General features: G+C 37.7%; 1 protein-coding gene across 2 annotated transcripts in view; it reads right to left on the bottom strand.

Annotated features, from left to right (window-relative positions):
* Window positions 1–22,587, bottom strand: part of nhsl1b (NHS-like 1b) — a 114,825-nt gene extending 92,238 nt beyond the window's left edge. For both annotated transcript variants that reach the window (XM_084433374.1, XM_084433376.1), the window contains exon 1: window positions 22,076–22,587. In XM_084433374.1, the coding sequence (XP_084289500.1) occupies window positions 22,076–22,397 (322 nt within the window). In that variant the 5' untranslated portion in view covers window positions 22,398–22,587. The remainder of the gene's footprint in view (window positions 1–22,075) is intronic.
* Between the last annotated feature and the right edge of the window lie 501 nt (window positions 22,588–23,088).

The raw sequence follows: 23,088 nt of genomic DNA, 5'->3' as shown, positions 1-23,088 counted from the left end.
AAATTTGTACACTGTTTTCAACATTGATAATAATGAATGTTTCTTGAGCATCAAATCATCATATTAGAATGATTTGTGAAGGATCATGTGACACTGAAGACTGGAGTAATGATGCTGAACATTCAGCTTTGATCACAGGAATAAATTACAGTTTAAAATATATTAAAATAGAAAAGAGTCATTTTAGATTGGAATAATTTTTCACAATATTACTGTTTTTTTTATAAAATAAATGCAGCCTTGGTGAGCATTTAAAAGAAGATACTTTTTTAAAAACATAAAAAAATCGTACTGACCCCAAACTTTTGAACGGTAGTGTATATATATAAAAGAAATATTTCAATCATTCCAACCGAACAGCAATTATTGATAACTTTATTAATATTGTATAGCCTAATGTAAGAAGTAACAAATTAAAAGTCTGGTTTCTAAATAATCAAGAAAAAGAAAAAAACAATGCAGATATTCCGGAAAACGAAACAGCAGCGCGGGACACACAAATCGGATACACAAATAATAGAGACCTAGAGCCCAGAGGGCCATTAAAAATACCACAGAACATCTGTGAAACTTCTGCTCCTACCAATCATAAAGTCATATTTGGTTTCAAAGGTACCAAATAAAAAGTCGGACAACCTCGGTCAACACATAAAACATGCTAACAGTTTTCTTTATAAAATAATATAATATAAAGTCTGTACTATATGTTAGGAATAATCCACGGCTAGGTGTGCATTACACAACCTGCATTACCACCCAACGTGAAGCGGAAGTGCATTGAAATCATGAAATACCATGGTCACTTTCCAACACTAAAAAGTTAAATCTGTTATTGACTGAATTTAGCAGGAAGGGTTAAAATTACAGAACGACACGTTAAATCTAGACACAGATAAAAGAGTGTGGTAAGATAACATTTATTTGTTTGAATTATAAAATTTATTTGAATGAATTCTCGACAGATAATGTCAACTAACAATGAAGCTGTGAGATGAGATTAATTACTTTACACGTAATTTGCGGGCTAGACGGTGATCAAACCTTGATATGATCAGCCAACTGTCACCAACACATCATATTTCTCCAACCTGAGACCAGAGAAACTAACCACAAAGGAAAGCAACATAATGCTATGTGTCCCGGTCATGTTTCATAAAGTATCAGTGCTCATCCGCAGAGAGAGGAAGTGAGTTTGCGAGGGATTTTCCATGATTGTGAGAGCGTCAGAGGTCCGTCTCTCTGCAGGATGAGATGTTGTGCTACAGAGAAAGCCGTATTTTATGAGGACGGATGAGTCCGGTCTGTTCTGTCTACTGAAGTACTGAGGAGTGTATCAATGCATTCCTCTGCAGTCTGGTAATCCATCTCAAAACAGCAGCAAGCATCTTTTCAGTCAGTTTGGGAAATGAACAAACCACTCTATGTTTGGGGAGTCAGATGGAGATGGATACGTTTGAGATTTGCCCTGCAGCTGAACATATTTATGAATGCTGTTCACATCAAAAGCAGAACTGAACTATTGGTCAAATCACATCAGAAGACCAGTGTAGTCCTTTACGCTGCTATGCTAGTAACAAAAAACACCATCAAAAATGCATCATGTCGAGAGATAAGGCAATTAAAATGACATTGTTATGATATTTATGATAATAAAATATATTTGAGACTATAGACGAGTGGAATTCAAATGGAAGATGAGAAAACTGCAAATACAATTATTTCTCATCAATTAAACCAGGTTTGTGACGTGTTAACGTGTAAAGCCTAAAGACGTTTCGTTTTTTTTCCATACATTTAGCATTATTAATCAGCATTCAGTAAATAAAGAGAATTTCATAATACACAATATTATAATTTGGGGAATTATTTAGAGATGACAAGGGAAGACAAAAAACGTTTAAATGACTTGCTAACTGTGTTTTGTCCACATGATGAGAGTTTTGATTATTAGATTATGTACGTTTGTTTTTAGTATCTTATTTCTTTGTGCAAAATATAAAAATACTTTTCTTAAGAGGTAAACCCTGCTCCCCCAGTATGTTTTCTCAGTACCAATGCCTTCTGTGCCATACAAGGAGGTGTCTAAATGTGAAAATAATAATAATAATAATAATAATAATAATAATATTTAGAGATGCACCGATTGATCGGCTGGTGACCGGAATTGGCCGATTTTCACGTGATTGGCCATGATCGGCGACCGGCCGGCTAGTCTGACATATGCCGATTTTATGCCGGTCAAATGCACACGGGCGCCGCATGATTAACATCGCTCAGCATCACACGTGCAATAGGAAACCTCGTGAATTACGGCCGTTTCACACCGCAAGCGTGAGTGGCGCATGAGCAGCACGCATTTTTTTTGGCGTGCATGTTAATCAATGAGTGCATTCACACTGCGAGCAGGAGCAGCGCGTGAGCAGCAGTGAAGCGCAGGTTTCGGCGCTGAGTCTATTTTTGCTGCTGCTCACGCTCAATTAAAGTGAAAGCACACTTTTGATGGACAAAATAAGTATTATTTCACACAAAAAGTGGCCAAAATGCACAGAATTTGCATGTCTAGTGTGTTTTAACAAGAACTGGAGTAGGCTATTTACCCATTTAAACTTGTTTTTATTATTCAGTTTGGGTAAAAGTACTATATGGTGTTTTATAAAAAATATTTTAAAAATGAGTAAACTAGTCAGAATATACAGTATAAGCTTTCTTTTAGTTTAATTTTAATTAACTTTTAATTTCCCACACCAGGAGTAATTTATATAGTTCCATTTTAAAGCAATTATCTGTTCAAAAAAATGTCTCTGTTGTATGAAAAATGTTCTATTAAAGACAAGATAGAAAATAAATATTTGTGTGTGCTGTAAAGTGGTTAGAAAAAATGAAATCGGAATCGGTTAAAATCGGTATCGGCAGGTCAAACTCAATGAAAAAGCGGATATCGGAATCGGCCAAGAAGATTTTAATCGGTGCATCTCTAATAATATTAATAATAACCTGATAAAACATCTGATCTTACCTTTTTATATTCATATACAGTTGGGAGAAATATTATAAATAAATGTATGTATGTATGTATGTATGTATGTATGTATGTATGTGTATATATATATATATATATTTATATTTATATTTATATATTTATATATATATATATAGATACATTGCTTTGGCTCTCAAGGCCCAAAATTCTCATCTTTGATGACTATTTTGTGTGTTTATAAAGTACTACTACTGCCCGAATAGAAATTACAATGTTCCAAAAAAGTATTTTTTATTATCCTTCAAAATTGTAAGCATTTTGCTCATATAAGCCACATCTAGAGCTTAAGTCATTTTTGTTTGCTGTTGAAAATAAATTACATATTTGTCTCATCCTCAAATTCTTGTCTTCCCCTTCTTGACAATGCACACACAGCTGCTGCGCTGCAGACACACTGACCTAAAGGCAAAACAGACCCCAACACACACACACACACACACGGTCTCACACAAAGACAAACAGGAGAGCGAGTATAACAGAGAAAACATACTTCTGTATTTTTAGCTCTTTCTCATCCCACAGGACTAAACCATGTCTGGAAGAAAACTGCAAGCTCTCCAGCAATGGTCAGTACAAATATGCTGAATAGGCATAAATCTAAAACACATCTGACCACACACGCACACTTTTCAACACAAAGCGTGTTTGTTCAGGGGGGTCGAGGTGTTTCGCAGGGGTCCTGTAGCTGAAAGTGTGTGAAAATGTGTTTTGATATCATTTTATTGCCTGTGTGCTGAAGCTTTTCCACACCGCCAGTTCTTCCTGAATAACATCCTCCTGTTAGAAAGCGACTGTTATGGTGAGCATATATGTCAGCAGGTTGTGGGAGAGCAACTAGTGTGTGTGTATTCAGTGTATATGCATGTTTAAAAAAGAAAGAGTGTGGAAAGGTAAACATAGAATGGAAATTACACAGCTTTTCCCGATTGATCGTTTCATCTTGTGTTGTGTTTTAAATTTGAAACGGAGTCTGACCTTCTCTTAAAGTGAGCATATGTATAGGCAGTTGTGACTATTGTGTTGTTTCACAGTGGGACTCAGAGAGAGAGGAGAAATTAGTAACTTTTAACACACTGTAACAAACACATACACTCACTCCACAAAAAAAGCCAACACTCTCCATGGAGCATTTGCTTCCAGACAAGTGTCAACAGCATATTGTCATTTTTAAAGTGATAGTTCACCAAAAAATTCTGTCATCATTTACTCACCCTCTTTTTTCCATACCCATATGACTGACTTTCTTCTATGGAACACAATAGGTGAATTTTAGCCACTCCTTTCAATAAAAAAAAAAAACAAACATAAAAGTGGTCCATATGATTCTTTCATTATATTACAAGTCTTCCGACGTCTTACAATGGTTTTAAGTGAAACTTGGACTCTTGGGTGTGTACGTGATAGTTCCTGAGCAAAAGTAGCTGTGAATCATTCTTTATAAATGAATCGTTTTTTTGAGTCACATCCTTTTAACAACAATCTTTTCAATGTACTTCACAAAAATGGTCTGAAAGATTTGTTCATGAATAAAACTCATCCGGTCCTTGAGTTAATTTAACTGACTGGATCATCCAGTTTGCAAAAAAAAAAAAAGATAAATAAATAAATAATCATAATAATAAATTATATATATATATATATTTTTTTTTTATTATTAATATATATATATAAAATAATAAATAAATAAATAAATATATATATATATATATATACACACACACATACACATATATACACACATATACACACACATATATATATATATATATATATATATATATATATATATATATAAATAAAATAATAATAATAATAATGATAATATATATATATATATATATACATATTATGTTCTGCAGAATAAAGAAAGTCATACAGGTATGGAATGACATGATTGTAAGCAAATGACCAATTTTAAGGTAAAGATTTTCAGTAAATGAAAACATTTTCAGATCTTTTTAAATGTTCCTGACAACTTCTCACATGGGAAAAATTATTTCAGATATGAATTTGAACTGTTGAACTGCTCCCTGGTAAACTAGTTCCTTTGCATGGTCGCAAAGCATTACTGTTGTAAGAGCATTTCACGGTGAATAAAACATTCTGGGGTCTGTGTGGCATTTCCTTTGTAGAGCTCGGTCGCAGTGGGACGTGAGGCCCTGGCTCGGCTACACGCCACACACACACACACACGTATGAACACACACACCCTCAAACTATGTAATCCAAGTCATGTGAAGAGTGAAGGAGAAAATGAAGTCTAATAAGAGAGTTCAGAGGGGACACGAGAGAAGGAGCGAGAGGGGGAGAAGAGCTTTAAGAAGTGACAAGGAATTGGAGGAGTGAGTGAGGAAAGGAGAGAGGGGTTGGAGAGAGAGAGAGAGCGACAGATGGGGCTGGAAAATCTATGTTTATTTTTACTGAGCGACGACAGCAGCCCACGAGCTATAGCTCCGGCACACAGACGCTCAGACACAATGAGCTTTATGTTTTCAGTGACACGAGCCCCGCTCACCTGCTGAAGAGCATCACTTACCCACGCAAAAGAAGACTGAGAGAGATTGACTCTATTCATATCTAGACTCTATCTTTATCTTTATTTTAGATGACATAGGTGCTTCCAATGAAAAATTATGCCAACATATATAATATCTCATTCAAAATCTGCTCTATAAATAAAATGTATTATTATTAATATTTGTGTCTGAGCTATGTAAGGTTGTCATGGTGAATTTTGGCACTCAACTAATTGCAATTAATTAGGGCTGTACGATTAATCGTAATTGATAATCAATTTCGATTTTGGCTTCCAACGATTATGAAAACAAGATAATCGAGGTAAAACTATTATTGTGCCGCTTCCGCATCCCATCCAGCGCACCTTCCTTTCATTATTCTTCCCTAAAAGCCCAAACTTAACATTCAAGTCAGTGAATTCAAGTACAACACTCACCAAATGAGTGAGTGTTGTAAAATGCAGTCTACTGTTGCTAAACTGTGGGGACGTGTTTGATATGAAACAGTGATAAAAAGCGCATTTAGCCGCAAACTAATTGAAAAGTAAAAACATTATAATGTTACATAACCGTTTTAAACTTTGATAAAAAAAAGCACCAAATCAGTAACCTGGCAAGCCAGACCTACATCAAGATGTTTGGTCTGGCAACTCACCATAGACACGACTCAATCCGAGGGGCGGGATAAACGGCTGTCTTTCAAATTCCCTCTGCACGCAATAGGATAGCGCTTCAACCAACCAGAGCGTTTTCCCAACAGCGGAGCTAGTTGATAGATTAAACTTTTGGCAAAACTACGAACACATCTTCCTTTTTTTAAGAATGACTTAAGTGCCGTTCTATGCTCTTTTCTCAAAGAAAAACTTAACTCCAAGTCCTCCAGAGTCACGGACAAAGCCGATTCGAAAGATGTTCGCCAGCAGCAGCCATTCTTTGTTTTCCAGTGGCAGGTAACCGTCGCAACTCTGTCGTCATATGTTAAGCCCGCCCCGCCTACTCTATACACGATGTGATTGGCCTGACCCAATTTAGGTTTTTGCAGCTCGAAAGTCAATGGAGAGTTGCTAGACTGCAAAATACATTTTGCTGCCGCTAGGGTGCGTCTAGATTTCTAGGCTACCAAATCAGCATATTAAAATGATTTCTGAAGGATCGGTAGCCGCGTTTCCATTACCCTTCAAATTGCGCAAATTTAAATTGTGAATTGAAAATACGCCCAATGGAAACACGTCAATTTCGCAAAAACTCCCATTTATCGCAAAAAAGTTTTTCCGCTCGCATGAGGGGGTTTTTCAGGCAATTCGAAAAAGGAATATTATTTCGCAAAACTGCAATGGAAACTCCAGAATTTTTGCGCATTTACAGTCACCTGACGTAGATGACGCGGTGTGTTTGGACAGAATACGAGACAGAGCTCTTTATTAAATTCATAAAAGACAAAAGAATGAGAGAAATACTGGATTCTAAACCTCAAATAAATGCCACAATCAAGACCTCGGAGCAGAAATGAGTGAGAAAAACCCAGAAACACCTCATATGTGCCGCTCATAAGTATAAGGGTCTTTCCTTGCCATTAATGCTTGGATAACACGCCTACGTTTCCTTCCATTAATAATAATAATAATGTCTAGTGCGGTACGTGGCTGTGATATATATAAACTTACCAACGTCCGTTGCCATGATTTTTGGGATGACTTATCGCGCGCGAAAATTTTTTTGGTTTTAGTCGCATAACATCGGTTAATGGAAACGGCGTAATTTCGCAATAGTTTTTTATCGATATTTAGAAGAAGAAAAAAAAAGAGAAAAAAAAAAAAATAAAAAAAAAAATAAAAAAATAAATAGCAAGAGTCTTGCGCAAATCTTTAATGGAAACATGCCTAGTGACACTGAAGACTGGAAAATTCAGCTGTGTCATCACAGGAATACATTTTTATTTAATTTTAATTTATTATTGTTTTTACTGTATTTTTGATTAAATAACTGCAGCCTTGGAAAGCATAAGAGAGAAAATCTGTAAAAATCCTACCATCTCTTTACCGAGTTTGAACAGTAATGTTTAACTATCTCATATGACACTATGACTTGCAAGAGAATAAATAAATAAATAAACAAATAGTTAGTACCTCATGTCAAAAATATTGCTCTTCAGGAAATAACTGTACTGCGTCATTCAAGTCTCCAGTGCACTGTTTGTGCATATTCTGAGAAATGTTTGTGTTTATGTGGTGCCTGGGTGTACCGTGCCATGCCCAACATAATTTCTCAAGTGGCCGCTTTGAGGTTTGTGTCCAAACAACATTCACAGAGGTGAAAACACCATAGAGCATTGCACTACCACAAACACCACCCATACCATACCAAACCAAACCACTTCCACTCCTGAACCTATGCCTCCAGCTAACAGCCCATGGGAGAGGCTCTCCAGTCTGGGAGGAACGCTAATGATCTGTCCTTTCAAACGGGCTGTACCTCTGAGAAAAGCACCTTTGACCTCAAACAAAAGGGAGGGTGTTTTTTTTACCCTAATCCAAAAACAGTCCAACAGGCCTCATTCTGACATGATTAAGACTGATGTGGAAAGCTTCTGTCACTGCAGAAGCAGAACTGACTAATAAACGAGTCTCCAAGAGGAGAAGAGGATCAAGATATGGAGTCTAGTTATGAACACATGGACAAGATAAATGCCACCTGGACCACAATACCTTCGACACTTGCAATAAAACAAACCTTATCTCATTTCTAGGAGCTTTTTTTCTGGTTGAACTACATTTCATTCTTTGTCTTACACTTCGCCTGTAATGAGTAATTTCAAGCAGATTAACATGCAAATATCTGAAAGGCTGATCATGGCGGTAAACGAGATTCCAACATGTACAACATGTTCCTGGATCAACATTTTTGTTGATTCTTGAACAACATTCCAATAAATTAAGTCAGATTTGAGGGTCAAGTTTACAGTTTTTTTCCAAGTTAGCTTACAACCAGGATTAGGTGCTTCTACATCAGTGTTATTCACATATTATTTTCATCTGATTTTAGGGATAAGGTGTTGGTAGGTTTAGGGGTAGGGAGGGATAAGGTTAGGACTAGGGATGCACCAAAATTTTATTTTGGAAAACTCTGGTGGCGACGGTGAGAGTGACGATGTAACAATATTGGTACCGAAAAAAGGAGCACATTGCACCGTGGCGTGTGGTGCACCGAGTTTAAACCTGGTGAGTCATAATCTGTAAGCAGTGCTTTGGCATCGTCACAGCACCGCCAGGTATCACCACCAATCACTACAACCACCTCAAACGTCACCCCAGAACTAGGGATGGGACTATTACCGGTTTCACTATTAACCACGATAAAATGTACTGACGGTTAGTATTATCGTTTAAAACTGAATTATCATTAAAACCGTGTTTGATTATCGCAATTTTAATAACTCACTGTAAATCCTGTCCAACCAGCAACAGTCTGACGCAGGCGCAGCGCGCAATGTTGTTGTTTTTTTATTTGAGAAGGAATGGCGGAAGGCAGATTAATGCTTTAAATCTTGCATGATCACAAAAATATTATAAAACTCAGTAAACAATAAATCAACTCTGATTTAATTTTCAAAACAATCGAAAACGGAGACGTATGACGGCAAGTTGTATTTGAATGAAACGAGAGAGCGCGTGCGCGTCCGTTGTGATGCATGTGCGCTGCGTTATAATGTGTTGTTATTGACGACGGTCATTTTAATGAAGGAAATTACACAGAATATAATCTTGCTTAAAAAAAGTGCATAGAGCTGCTTGTTTTATTTGTTGTTTGTTGATTTTCAAATATAAAACTTGTTGAAATGTTTTCAGTGTGAGCATCAGTTATTTTTTAACACTTTCATCGCGGTTTAACAAAACCGTGATAATATTGATAATCACGATAATTTTGGTCACTATTATCGTGATATGAAATTTTCATACCGTCCCATCCCTACACAGAAAACAGTACGAGTAAGGAAAAGAGACTAATTTTTTGTTACTTTTAAGTTCAGCACTTTATTATAACTGAAAGTCCTGTGTAGACAGCACTTTTTTTTTTTTTACTTGAGTGCAATAAATGTTTTGGTTGAAAAAATGAGAATAGTGTAAGAGAATCTCAATTCCCATGGAGAAAAACTGTGAAATTCACATTTCAGCAAGAATAATGCAACCCTAGCTAAAATCAGTAACCGAAACAGATGTTTAATTAGCGCTTCTCCGACGGCACGTTGACTGTGTTCAACGTTCACTGCACGCACACAAAGTGAATAAGCTACAACAGTTAAACGTCAGCTGTGTGGACACTAGCTCTGGATTGACAATATTAATTTCTCGATTTTAATCAGTAATGATATGGCTTCTTAAAGCCGAACTCGGCAACTCTAGCGAACTCTAGTCACTTATTCGCTGATTTTCCCTTTTGTTGTCGCATGTTTTCCCCACGAGCTCCCCCTACAGTTGTGGTGGGGCGTATATTTCACAACACAGTCGTAATAAACTCACTTGCGGCGGCCTCCTCCCCCTCTCTACCGCTGCTCATGTACGTTTGTTTTGATCGGATTAAGCCAACTATCGCGTGGAGCTATGTCTACCGAAGTGGGTAATCTGGTAATACATCATACATGCGTGTGTGTTTATGTCGAATTGCCGTAAAGCAAATTGTGTTTCGCGCTCGTTCTCGTTCTAGTTCTCGCTTCTCACGAGACTTCCAATTTCTATCTTGCCGGGACGGTAGTGAACAAGTTGCAAGGTTGGTTTTCCGCCTGGGAACGCTGGGGGGAGTGGGGAAAGTCACCAATATCACCAGAACAGGTTGTTTAACCATCCAAATGATTTCTAGACAGTTTTATTAAGTTAAAAAAGCTACCAAGTTCTCCTTTAAATCTTTTAGTCTGTGCTGTTTTCTGTTAATGCGCAGCGTGAACAAAACTTCAACAAAATATGTTGGAAACGTGAAAAAAAAAAAAAAATTGCGGTGATCAGCAGAAAGTCCGGGTTCTCACTTTCCACAGATTTTGACCAGTAAACTAGTCAGTTGTGATTAGACAAGAACTTTTTTTAAATCATAATGATCAGACTTGTTTTTTATCGGTTGAGATTCACTTATAATGTAAGTAGGGCTGGGTACCGAGTTCGATACTTTTTAGGTACCGACCGAATTGCCTCGATACTATCGAGTATCGAAAAATGACTTGTTTTTCGGTACCAGATTTCGATACCTAAGGGGTTAACTCGTCAACGTCAGTGCTCAAACAAATACATATGAAACGCACAACGACACGCCTAAAGTCGCTCACGCACATACACGCAAACTCTACACACACGAGACGCGCGGAACTCTGCGCACATACTCATATGAGACGCGCGCGCGCGCACAAACTGTCCACGCACATTCTCATATGAGACGCGAGCACACACACACAAACTCGCGCACATACTCAATGAGACGCGAGCACACACACTCACAATACCCTAAAGATGTGGAAAAGTCGATCAAAAGTGTGGCTACATTTCTCCAGGCTCGATGCCAACAGCGCGCGATGCAGTATTTGCGGTAAAATAATTGCTGCAAAGACCGGTACTGCGACAGCTATGATGAAGCCCTTGACAGTGCACGGAGTAAACATAAGAGCAGAAAGTTGCTCCGTCTTTGACTGGTAAATGAAGAGATACCTTGTTGATCACTCTGACAGTGCTTATATTGCAATTTACTGAATGTACACTGCCGTTACAAAATGTGTTGGTCAGAATTTTTTTTCAGTAAGGATGCATTAAAGTGATCAAAAATTACCTTAAAACATGTGTAATGTTACAAAAGATTTCTGTTTCAAATAAATGCTGTTCTTTTGAAATTTTTATTCATCAAAGAATCATGAAAAAATGTATCATAGTTTCCAAAAACTGTTTTCATATTTCTGAAGGATCATGTGACACTGAAGTACTGATTTTGAAAATTCAGCTTTGACAACACAGGAAAAAATTACATTTTGAAATATATTCAAATAAGATTTTAAATTGTAATACTATTCCACAATATTACAAGTTTTACTGTGTTTTTTTTTAACAAATTCAGCTTTGGTGAGCATGAGCTCTTTATAAAAAAAATATTTTGTTCCTTATGTATATGTATGTATAAGGAATATTTTGTTCCTTTGTGCTTTTTTTTTTGTTCCTTTGTGCACTGACTAAGGAGCATGAGTCAAACTGAAAAAATAAAACCAAAGTTTTTCTGAGTTAATGTGTTGTAATCTTGTTAAAATGGATTTCATAAAATTGGTATCGAAAAAAGTATCGTTCAGGAACCGGTATCGAAATCAAGGTATCGGTATCGGTATTGGTATCGAAATTTTTTGAACGATACCCAGCCCTAAATGTAAGTAACATTTTTTGCACATACAAAAAAGACATTTCATATGATATACTGCATCATTCACTCACAAAAATTATTTTCAACCCTCATTCTGACTCTCTGTCACAAACGCTCAGTTTTAGTGCAATGTCTACTTTAGGACTTCTCAGTAAATGCCCACTATTATGATTGATTAATGTCATTGCATGGGAAAAAGATACCCAATAATTCTACAGTTGACAATGATGAGATAATTTCATTAGAGAAAATAAATTTCTCCCAGTTCATAAAACCCACCCCACAAATATTAGAGGTATGGTTATGCAACTCTGCCTTAATATTTCCCCCCCAGGTTGTTTTAAAAATCTGATGTTTAATAGTCAAAATTCATCTCCCAGTTGTCCATCTGCTTCTTCTAAAGTACGTCACAGGATGACTAAGCATAATACCTAAAGCCAGCAACTCATAAAGCCATGTTAACACTCACCAAAAGCCTCATCATTTGAGTTTCATCGTGAAATCACTCTGCCCAACTGTCCATTCATTCTTTATCATACCTACACCTAATTGACCAATAATGAGAATAACTTGTCACAAATCCAAATGTGAGATATTTCCATTTGTTTACCTTCCCTGGACCCCCATATTAATGAATGTGTGGGCAGTGGGCACACGCCAACATATGTCTGCGCAAGCACATGGTTTGTTTGATCCGTTGTATTATGCGGTGAGATAGCTCTGAAAACACAATGGCTATTGGATTAGGTCTGAGAACAAGGACAACACAGCTTTCATCACATTCATCGCTAACATGAGCGAGTTACGGGACACAGCAGCCCCTCTGCCCTGCCCCAGGGTTTCTTTGATGGAAAAACAAACCTGAGCCTACAGACAGAGCCTGGGCACGTGGGCCGGTGAAAGCACAAAGCAAACACACGTAGTTCCAGATCCAGGAGTGGCCACTGAGAAAAACAGGACAATCAAAGCTGTATGACTATGAACCATGAATAAATAGCCCTATTCACAAAGTTACAATCTAATGTAATTTTGAGATGAAAAGCACATGGCTTCGTCATGCATTTAGAATCCCACAGTGCCCGTAAATCCCGGTAACCAAGGACTTAAACTACAAAACGGCATATTTTTCAAAGTCTACAAGAGCAGAAGGTCCTCATAGCACTGTAATGCCACAAGTAATCCACCTGGCTTTAGGATAGGAAATAAACTCTATAAACTGCTCTAAACTCCAAAAACATGGCATACAATACATAGTAAAGGCTTCATAAGAGGACATGAGGTCAGTCGAGGCCAGATGAGATGGATCAGGTCACACTCGGGAAGGAGAGACTGGTGAGATCTGAGAGAGCAAGATCAAGAGGAACATCAAGGACTTAAAAACAAAACATTAAATGGACACACACATCTGGACCAGCCAATATATGAAAGGCAAGGACATCAAGAAAGCTTCCAACTGCAGAATGATTGTATAAATAAAGGTCGTTGAAAAGCAGAGACAGAAAGCAAACCGTCCAACGGATTCTGTGATTCAATTTCACACAATGAAGACCAAAGACATTTCTGAGACGTTGGATGTAAGTACTTAGAAAATGTACACACTTAGATGTAATTTGTTGCATTGTTGGGACCCGCTTAGTGTTTAAACGGGCACACCATTGACTAGCCTCTCTACCAGGGCCTGGCAGAATAGCCAAGATTAAAGACTGACAGTCCATCAGTCCATCGAAACCTGTTACATAACCGCATCTTTCATCCGCCTCACTCAACTTACAGTATTCTGTTCTTTGTGAAACTCTGCTCCTCCTTGTGCGTGTGATTTCAAATCTTCCTTCTGTCTTTAATCCATCTTACTTAACCTCCAGATGTCCAGAGTGGAGAACCTGACTGCATCTAACTAAGGGAAAACATAGTATTTCCACAGACACCAAAACGCCACAACAGTACATGCCTTAAAGGGTATATTGCAGGTTTTTTTCTTCTTCTATTTTTCAAAATTAATATGTAACCTTGATACTTATTAAAGCTATTATTAAAGTTCTCAGAACAGTGAGTGATTTTCTCTGTTTTTTTGTTGTTTTATTAACATTAAAGGGATTGTTCCCCCCAAAATGAAAATTTTCATCAATTATTAAAGTTGTTTTAAACCCAAATAAGTTTCTTTCTTCTAGTTTAACACTAGTTTATTAATAAATAATTAAAATATCTCCCTGCTATTTATTTGACACATTTATAATCTTTACTTTTTGCGGTGCCTTGTGGCAAGCTTTTAGTTGATTAATGGCTTAAATTAATGACTACTAGTCGACTAGAAAAAAACTTCAGTCAGGGGCAGCCCTAGTAATGTGTAAACAGCGGTTTAAATAGTAGGCACTTTACACTTCACTTTACCGTTAACCTAGATAAATGTGCGGTGGGTATTTTATACCTTCTGAAGTAATGGGTTATGCAAGCAAAATATACATATTTAAAACTTTTTGCACGGACACCACCGTCTCCGGCACGGACACGGAAACCAACACCACCGTCTCCGGCACGGACACCACCCTCTCCGGGACGGGCACGGTCGGACACCGACACCACCCTATCCGACATGGGCACGGACAACACCCTCTCCGGGACGGACACCACCATCTCCAGGACGGGCACGGACACCGACACCACCCTATCCGGCATGGGCACGGACAACACCCTCTCCGGGACGGGCACCAACACCACCGTCTCCGGCACGGACACCACCCTCTCTGGCACGGACAAACTTGAATTTGACTTGGTTACATGAGACTCACCAACAGCAGTTACACAAACAAAACTATGTCAAAACAAATACGGACACCGGCACGGACACAACAGGACAAAAAAAAACGTTAATTTGACATGGTTACATGAGACTCGCCAACAGCGGTTACACAAACAAAACTAGACAAGATACAATGGAAACATGAGGGCTATTTATACATCAAGACTAATTGACTAACAAGAAACACCTGTGAACAATCAAGACAATCAGCCAATAAGAATATGACACTAGGGGTGGGCGAAATGGCACAAATATCTTATCGCAAAAAAATCGTTGTCATTATTTTCTTTGATAAGAACGAGTAAACATTTACACTTTACTCAGCGTCCGAACTGCCATCGCAATCCATTGCTTTCTTATTGTTTAAATTGGCCGCACTCCCTCCCGTTAGGCGTTTTTCACATGCGGAAGAATATTTTTCTCACAAAAACGACTCCAGAAGCCTTAGTAGCGTTTTATAAGTATATATTTAAAGAGAATCTAGTTCCTACATAATTTTTCTATACATTGACTCACTGGTACTCTAACCTGCAATATGCCGTTTAATAGAACCGTAATAATTCAGAACAAAACAATTACAGGTATAGTGTCATGCAACTTTGGATCAATAATATCCCTCAGATTGATTTCAAAATCTTTGCATATGGGTAACACAAAAAAACATTCACACATCCATCTCACAATTTCCTTCTAATCTTCAAAGATAGACCGAACCTTCAGCCACTCACTTTCACAATTCATTTTCTTTCTTTTTTTAAATAACACTGCATGTGATTGGCAAAATAGGTGCAAAAAAAAAAAAAAAAAGGTAATTTTGGATCACAAACTACTTCAGCATCTTATTGTCAGGCTTTCATAAATTTGGATAATGAGCACCAAATGCTTAAAAGGACATGCAAAGTCATCTCAAATCCAAAACAACCATTTGGAATTCTGGGTAGTCATTTAAAGTAAGTGCTCTGGCTGCACCTTACCTTGCCCCGTGGACATGCTTTGCAAGCTGTGCCTGAACAGAAATACATTTTTTGGAGAGTTGGGTGGAGAATAACTAATACAGCATTGTGGAAGGATCTGCTCTATAGCTGTTTGCACACAGTGGTTTTGTGCACTAAGATGCTGTGTCACAGAGGCATCAAACATTAAACATGTAGATGTTTCGACAGTGCTGTAAATACTATCATAACTCTAATGCACTTTCCTAAGACCACTCAAACACATGTGAGAGCGTTTCACGCCGGGAAAAGTGTCCCATTTACAAGCAGAAAGGGAAATCATACTTTCACATGTCCAGGCCTGATGTTATCTGGCTTTAATCCTCATGGCTTTTGCAAGCTTAAAATCCCAGCACTTATACGGGGAGATTCCCTGTTTCAAAGGGATGAGCCAGGGAAGAAATGCAACTAAAACATTTTAAATGGACATAAGGCTTTGCAGGTTAAAGCTCAGTCTGTCTACTGTACTTTGCTTTCTGGACTGTTTCCTAAATCTCAAGCAAAAAGACTAGATGCACTGAAATAAAATAAAAATCCAATCTTCTTTATGTAATGACTATAATTAACTGTCAAGTATTAAAATTCAATACTATTTCATAAAAAAAAAACACTGCTAAAATGCTGCAAGTGAATATAGACATCACAACATTATAATATAGGCTACAGTATGAATATGGATATGAACTGATATTCATTTTGAGATAGTCAAAGATTGTATTTAGCAGTTGTTAAATTATTAAATAAGCAGATGACGGTTAAGGTCATCTAAAAGTAAAAATAGTGGAAATGAGCTGCACAATTAAATATCCAATACTGACAGCTACCTGTGATAATATGCACCAGAAGGATCTTTTTTAATGGGCGCTACGATTTTAACAAACAATTATATATTAATATAGACTGTATCTATTTAACATTCATCAGGCCAAAATAAATAGGCTACATAAATACAATAGAACATGAAATAAACCCTTTTCAGGTAGGCTAGGTCTAACAGTAGTTAACTGAATAAAGTAATACAATTTACAACACTGCATATTCTTCAAAGTGTACATAAAAGTGTACATTTTGTTGTTTGATTAACAATAAAAACACAGGAATATTAGGCTGCTGTCACTTTGAGACCTTATTTTCGAGCCCTGCTATATTTCGTACACATTTGGCAAGTATTTAATTAATTATTTTACCCAGAGAAAAACATTGGATTATGCAACATACGTTACACAACTCAGTTTTGGTTTGTTATCAGACTTTTTCATGTTATAGCCTATAAGCAGATGGTTTAGAATTGATCAAAAACTGGCTGATAAATATTGGCGACCGATACGTCGGTGCATCTCTACCCAATACCCGATATGATACGGATATATCACGCATCCCTAAAAAAGATGGATGGACTAAAATAGACTAATTTTTAGCTCAAAACCAATCAAATATGGAAATATAGAGTCAGTAGAACTTCTAGTTATTCCCTCCGTTAGTTTGAGGAAAAGTCTAAAAGATCACGCAGGCTAAAGTATCATGGGAAACAATGTATAGCCTAATGCAGTATATAATGGGAATCAGTCAATTTGGTGGTCGGCTGAACAGGCTTTTGGGAATAGTTTGGCCAACAGCTGATGTGCAATTGAGGCTGTATATTTAAGTGAGTTTCTCTGAATGTAGGCTCTAGATACACTGATTTTGTGTGGGTAAAACCAGCCTTTGTTGCATATATCAGGGGCTGAGGTCTGGTGGTGGTCAGTGAACGAAAGAACGATTCTGCTCTTTTCCCATGCCGAGTGCTCCAGAGGTTAAATGTGATGATTTTCCCTGGGTCTGGCTTTGGGTTGGACTTGGACCCAGAAATCCCTTCTGAGTCCATGCATACAAAACACACCAAACAAAGAGAGCAAATTAAACAAAGAGAGAAGTAGAAAAAAAAAGATATTCCTGACCATGAGAAAAACAAGGAATTATGAACCCTTAAAGGGACAATGTGTAGTTTTTTAAGTATTTTATTATCTAAAATCAATATTTTTATTCATGTCCTCAATGGTATACAAATACCTCTGCCAATGATCTGACTTATCCTCGTAAACGAAGATTTTATTATCTTTATATACATGGGACGGGTAGGTCCACGGAGGCTTCCATGTCGTTCTTGAAAAACTATAATAGCAGAGAGGGACAAAAAGTACTAGGCCAACGCGTTTCCACAGCGCGTTTTCGTTCAGAGCCAGCCAGTCACGTGACTGAAAGCAGCTGAACCGGACAAGAAGATTTGAGAGACGCTTGTCACTGCCCCGGCAAGTTTAAAAGGCTGCACTGAACGGTTATTTATAATGGAGGACCATACTTATGTGGAGCCACAGGACCGGAGATTGCAAAAAACAAGGGTTAATGTCGGGATAGCTCTTTCCAGGTGGAAAGACTTGATGCAGGAGAAAGCTTTCAAAAGAGACGTTGAACTTGCCTGCTTTCTTCTCAACAGGTAAGTCAATGTTACGGTCTAAATTACAAGCTTTTTTTCATTGCTTGGTCGCTTCTTTGCCTTTGGAAACTTTCAATTCTATCAAACATCCGGTTGTTCGTTGTGTCAAGTTGCAGTTTGTTTGAAATAACAAACCTGTTCACCCGAAGGAAAACTCGATGAAGTGCTATTAGAAGACATCCTGTCATAGCTTTTTGGGTACATAACGGCTACCGTAGAAGCAACACGAGGCACTGTAGAGCACTATTCGTTTGAATGCAAAATACAATTTCACTGCTAGATGGGAGAAATTCCTACACATTGTCCCTTTAACTGTGATAATCTCACAAAAATGAACTCAAGCAGTTTTAATAGATGCAAAGACACTGACAACAATCGGACAACAACGATAAAAACTACGGCTAAGTGAGTCCTAATTAGACCTCTGAGGTTTGTAGAGTAAACACACGATCAGAGAACACAGCAATCACTTGATCTGTAAGCACACTGGTGTAATCATTTACTCAATGATATACTGTAGATAAAGATAGTGAACTGGAACACTATTGTTTGTGTGATAAACTCCACCCTTTTAGACCATCATATGCAAAACAAAGTCAAGCAGCAGACCTAGAAAAAGCCTGAGCGGAGCAGAAGGAACAGACACACACCCTAAAAATATCCAGGGAGGACAGACAGAGAAATTCCACAGCTCAGTAGGAGATGTGTGTTTGAAAACCACCAGTGTTACAGTAATGAAACAATGTGTTTGTAATCTAACAGAATTGCATCGCCCAAAGAAGGTTGCAAACCATGTTGTGAGCCGGATTATTATGGAGTTGTCCTGGAGTGGTTTAGTGGTTCAGACAATTTGGGCTGGTAACCAAAAGGTTAGAAAGCATCCAAGAGCTTTCATCATTGTGCCTTTGAGCTCAATTATCCTGTGACTGTCCCTTTAAAGACTGCATTGTAATTTGCCTTATTTAAAAGGGCATTTTTAAATAAGCACTTGACAATAAAAACTACCTGATGGCCCGGAGACATCATACACGACTCTTGGAACAGTTGACAAAACTGGTGGGCGATAAACAATATCATATCGAGATCATGCTAAACTTTGATGAAAAGCTCTGGACATTTTTATTTGATATGGATTAATCTAAGAGCATCACACAGCAGAAATAAACGCGACAACAGCCAGTCAGTGCATGTTGCTAATAAGTGATTTCTGCCTGTCTCTGTGTGGATGAACAGTGGGGTTTCGTCTGATACACAAACTCACACACACGTGACAATCACACAGATTGTCAGCGTCTGCCGTCTCAATATATGACGACATGAACACATAAACTTAATCTCCAGAGCTGCTTTGAGACTCAATTCACTATAGCTTTTCACCAATTCAGTTGAAAAAAACTACCATCAAATACACACACACTGAAACTGAAAGATCTTCACAACAGTGTGGCAGGGGCAGGGCAAAAATGTTAACCAATGGTGTATTTGAACCACAAAATGATAACTGCATGCATACTATTAACCTATTACTGTCAAGTCAGTTCATTTATATAGCACTTTTTACAATACAGATTGTCTCAAAGCAGCTTTAAAGTGATAATAGTAAATTAATCCAACAAATATTGTTTTGGCTGTACAGCAGCTCTAGAAGAAAGTCATTGTCCAGCTTAATTGATTCATTTCTGTTGTAAAAATCATTAGTTATTTAGGGGTCGCTTACACAACACAATTTTCAACTGAAAACATAAAACTTTCAGTGCGTTCTGGCTGTTAATTTACTGTCCTAAATTAAAAATGTAAAAAAAATAAAATAATAATAATACTAATAAAATTATGCAAGTTTTGCAAAGTAACTTAAAATGCAGTCTGGAAAAACAAAGGAACTTAGGATGACAAGCCTGACTAATCATCAGGTGTTTCTCCTTTAATGCCAACAGAAGCTGACCTTGGCCCAACACCTTCAAGCTATACACAAACACATAGTGACCTTTAACTAACAAACAAACAAACACACACAGACACACACAGTCCTTCATTTAAATGCCAAATGCTCAAATATAAGGATTACAAAGCAATACATTTCCGACGTAACCATTACCCATTCAGATCACTGCTAGATCACAGAATCATCATCTCCTGCCAATCATCATCAACCAAGGTTGATTTTGAATGTGCTTTGCAAATAAATAAATTGAATTGAATTGAATAACAGTGTCCGGGTGTGGTTAAGCATTGACAAAATTCTGACTTGTGTGAAAACATACGATTTGTAGGTAAAACATCACCATGAAGGTCCACCCCTAACTCTAACCCCAAGGGTTAATGGGTTAAAGGGTTAAAAATGTTAGAATGAGATTTTATGCATTCATAAGAATTGACAAACAATTCATCAAATACTAAGGAAGGAATTGTGTTATTTGAGACCATTTTGTCAATTCCAGCAGTGAGCACCACACTGAGTCATGCATCCTGTCTGTCTGACTGATGTGACATGCTATTGTTGAACTGGTCATTATTAGCAATCCTCAGAAGGCCAGGACATCCAAAGAAGAGCTCTCCCTGTGGGAACCTTTATTCACCTTCACAGATGACTCATGTCATTAGCAGTGTCAGTTAACCCTCTTTTAGAAGGCTGTCAATGGTAACATGCCAGTTTACAGTACACATTACAATCCAATCCAATCCAAAGACTCCAAGAGTATGTTTTACTGTTTGTATCAGTGTGTAAGCAAGCAGTGCAAAGTGGAAGTGGAGTGGGGAGCATCAGCGTTTTCCATGGCGCGCTCTGAGTGGGGTTTCTCTTACCAGTGAGAATGCATTTTAGAAAGTCTGAGCATCAGCAGAGAAGGGGAAATAGTGTTCACTCAGCTAACATGCTTTGTTCCAGTCTGATGGCTTTGTTTAATGCCATTTTCATTTGCAGAGTAGAAATACAATCTAACTGGTCAAATTATATAAATATATGGTCTCCATAGTAATTAGTTGTATAAAAGTTATTGTTTAACTTAAGTTGTGTAAAAAAGAAAAGAAAAGAAAAGGTCAGTTTGCACTTCTTCATGCATTTACACTAGCGTTCAAAAGTTTGGGGTTGGTAAGATTTATGATTTTGAAAGAAATCTCTTATGCTCGCCAAGGCTAAAATTCAGAAAGAGAGTAAACTAAAAACAGTAATATTTTGATATTTAATTTAAAATGAGTGTACTTTAATAACTTTTAAAATGTAATTTCCTGTGATGAATTTTAAGCAGCCATTAGTGTCACATGATCCTTCAAATCATCCTAATAATGCTGATTTTGAGATGTATTTGGTGATTTAAAGCATGTATTTTAAATAGAACTCTTTATCACTTTAATGAATCCTTACTAATACGCACCCTTAAGAAGGTGGGGTGTCTTTGGGGGTTTGCTACTGTTGGGGTGTCGGTGGGCGCAGATGGTAAGTTAAAGCAGATCTATCACGTTTGACAGGACTTCGGCCCTTAAGGGAAACTGCATTCTCTTCACCTCAAATCATTACACCAACAAAACGCCATGTGCTTGTCTCATAACATTCACACTCGCCTTTTGTCTTGCAGAACCCAATCCATAGTGCAGCCTTTCAAAGTTACATTTGGCATTCAATCGGCACGTGACACTATTAGGTACGTGTTCTTCATAATCAAGAGTCACGTAACAGCCTACGACTTTGACAAATAAGTCACCAAGCATACTGTGCGCCAATGTTTACGCAATCATAACATAATTTCTGTATATGAAATGGGTCCTGTTTTATGATTATTAACTGATGGTCTGCTATATGTTTGTTTCTGACTTGTTCACAAAAGTCTTACCAACCATTTAAAAAAGGCAACACATACATGACTGAGCCTCTAAACTTACGTATTTTAACTGTTTTGGGATCAAACTTGCGCGCGGTGAGCTGTAATCTCTCCAGACGCACTTGAATCCTCGATGTCCTTTGCGAGATCAACCCAGCCTGAGTCTGAATTCCCAGGAAAATGTCACTGGCATGACGCGAAAGATCGGACAGTTGATACAGGATGCTGGTGAGCGAATGACAACAAACTTCTTCCAGAGAAGAAAACAAAACGGGTTTGCGAACTCTCCGACCGTCCGGAGTTATGAAGCTCTTCTCGGAGACATCATTCCCTCTCAACCTGTTCACCAGCTGAGGCTCAACGGTTCTCTCGGGGAACGGCATTTTTAAACCCTGTTTAAATTTGAGATGAACATCGGGTTGAGGCGAGCTAAAATCCAAACGTTGTGTCCCAGAAGTTGCCGCGAGAAGACGGTCTATTCACAAAAGGTCCCGCCATAATTTTTGAAAGATGCAGGAGCAGTCCGGGACGTTGCCGCTAGTGTTCGGGAGCAACGGGGAACATGCTTTTTGAAAGCAGTGAGACGAGACTAAAAGTGAGTGAGTGAATAGAAAGTCTATGGAAAACAAGGAAAAGGCTTCCTAACCACCTGTATCAACTGGAACTGGATCGGCGAATCCACAGCGCTGTGAGGGAGTGGTTACCTGCCTTTAGCGCCTGCTGCGTGGAAAACCTGGAGTGGATCGTTCAATTATCACGGACTTCGAGGCTCTCTATTGCATTTTTGGTCATTTTTCTTGAATGTTCCTTAACCGGTTAAATTCCGTAAATATACAGGACATTTAATACTTTTTTATTAATATTTTTATTTTAAATACAATATTTATTTTATTTAGGGTGTCAAAGCAGATTGTACAAAGCACATTAAACAGATGTAATTCTTCATTTTACATAAGAAACATATCAGAAGCATTTCCAAATAAATCTGTAAAAAACACTTTTAAAAGTCGAGATGAACAGATTTCCATATAAATTATCCTCATGTGAATTAAGTTATTAAGAAACAATTCAGAC

This window comes from Rutilus rutilus, assembly GCF_951802725.1.
Source record: "Rutilus rutilus genome assembly, chromosome: 15".
Taxonomy (NCBI): domain Eukaryota; kingdom Metazoa; phylum Chordata; class Actinopteri; order Cypriniformes; family Leuciscidae; genus Rutilus; species Rutilus rutilus.
The sequence above is the reverse complement of the archived record's forward strand: the minus strand, read 5'-3'. Positions and strand labels throughout refer to the sequence as shown.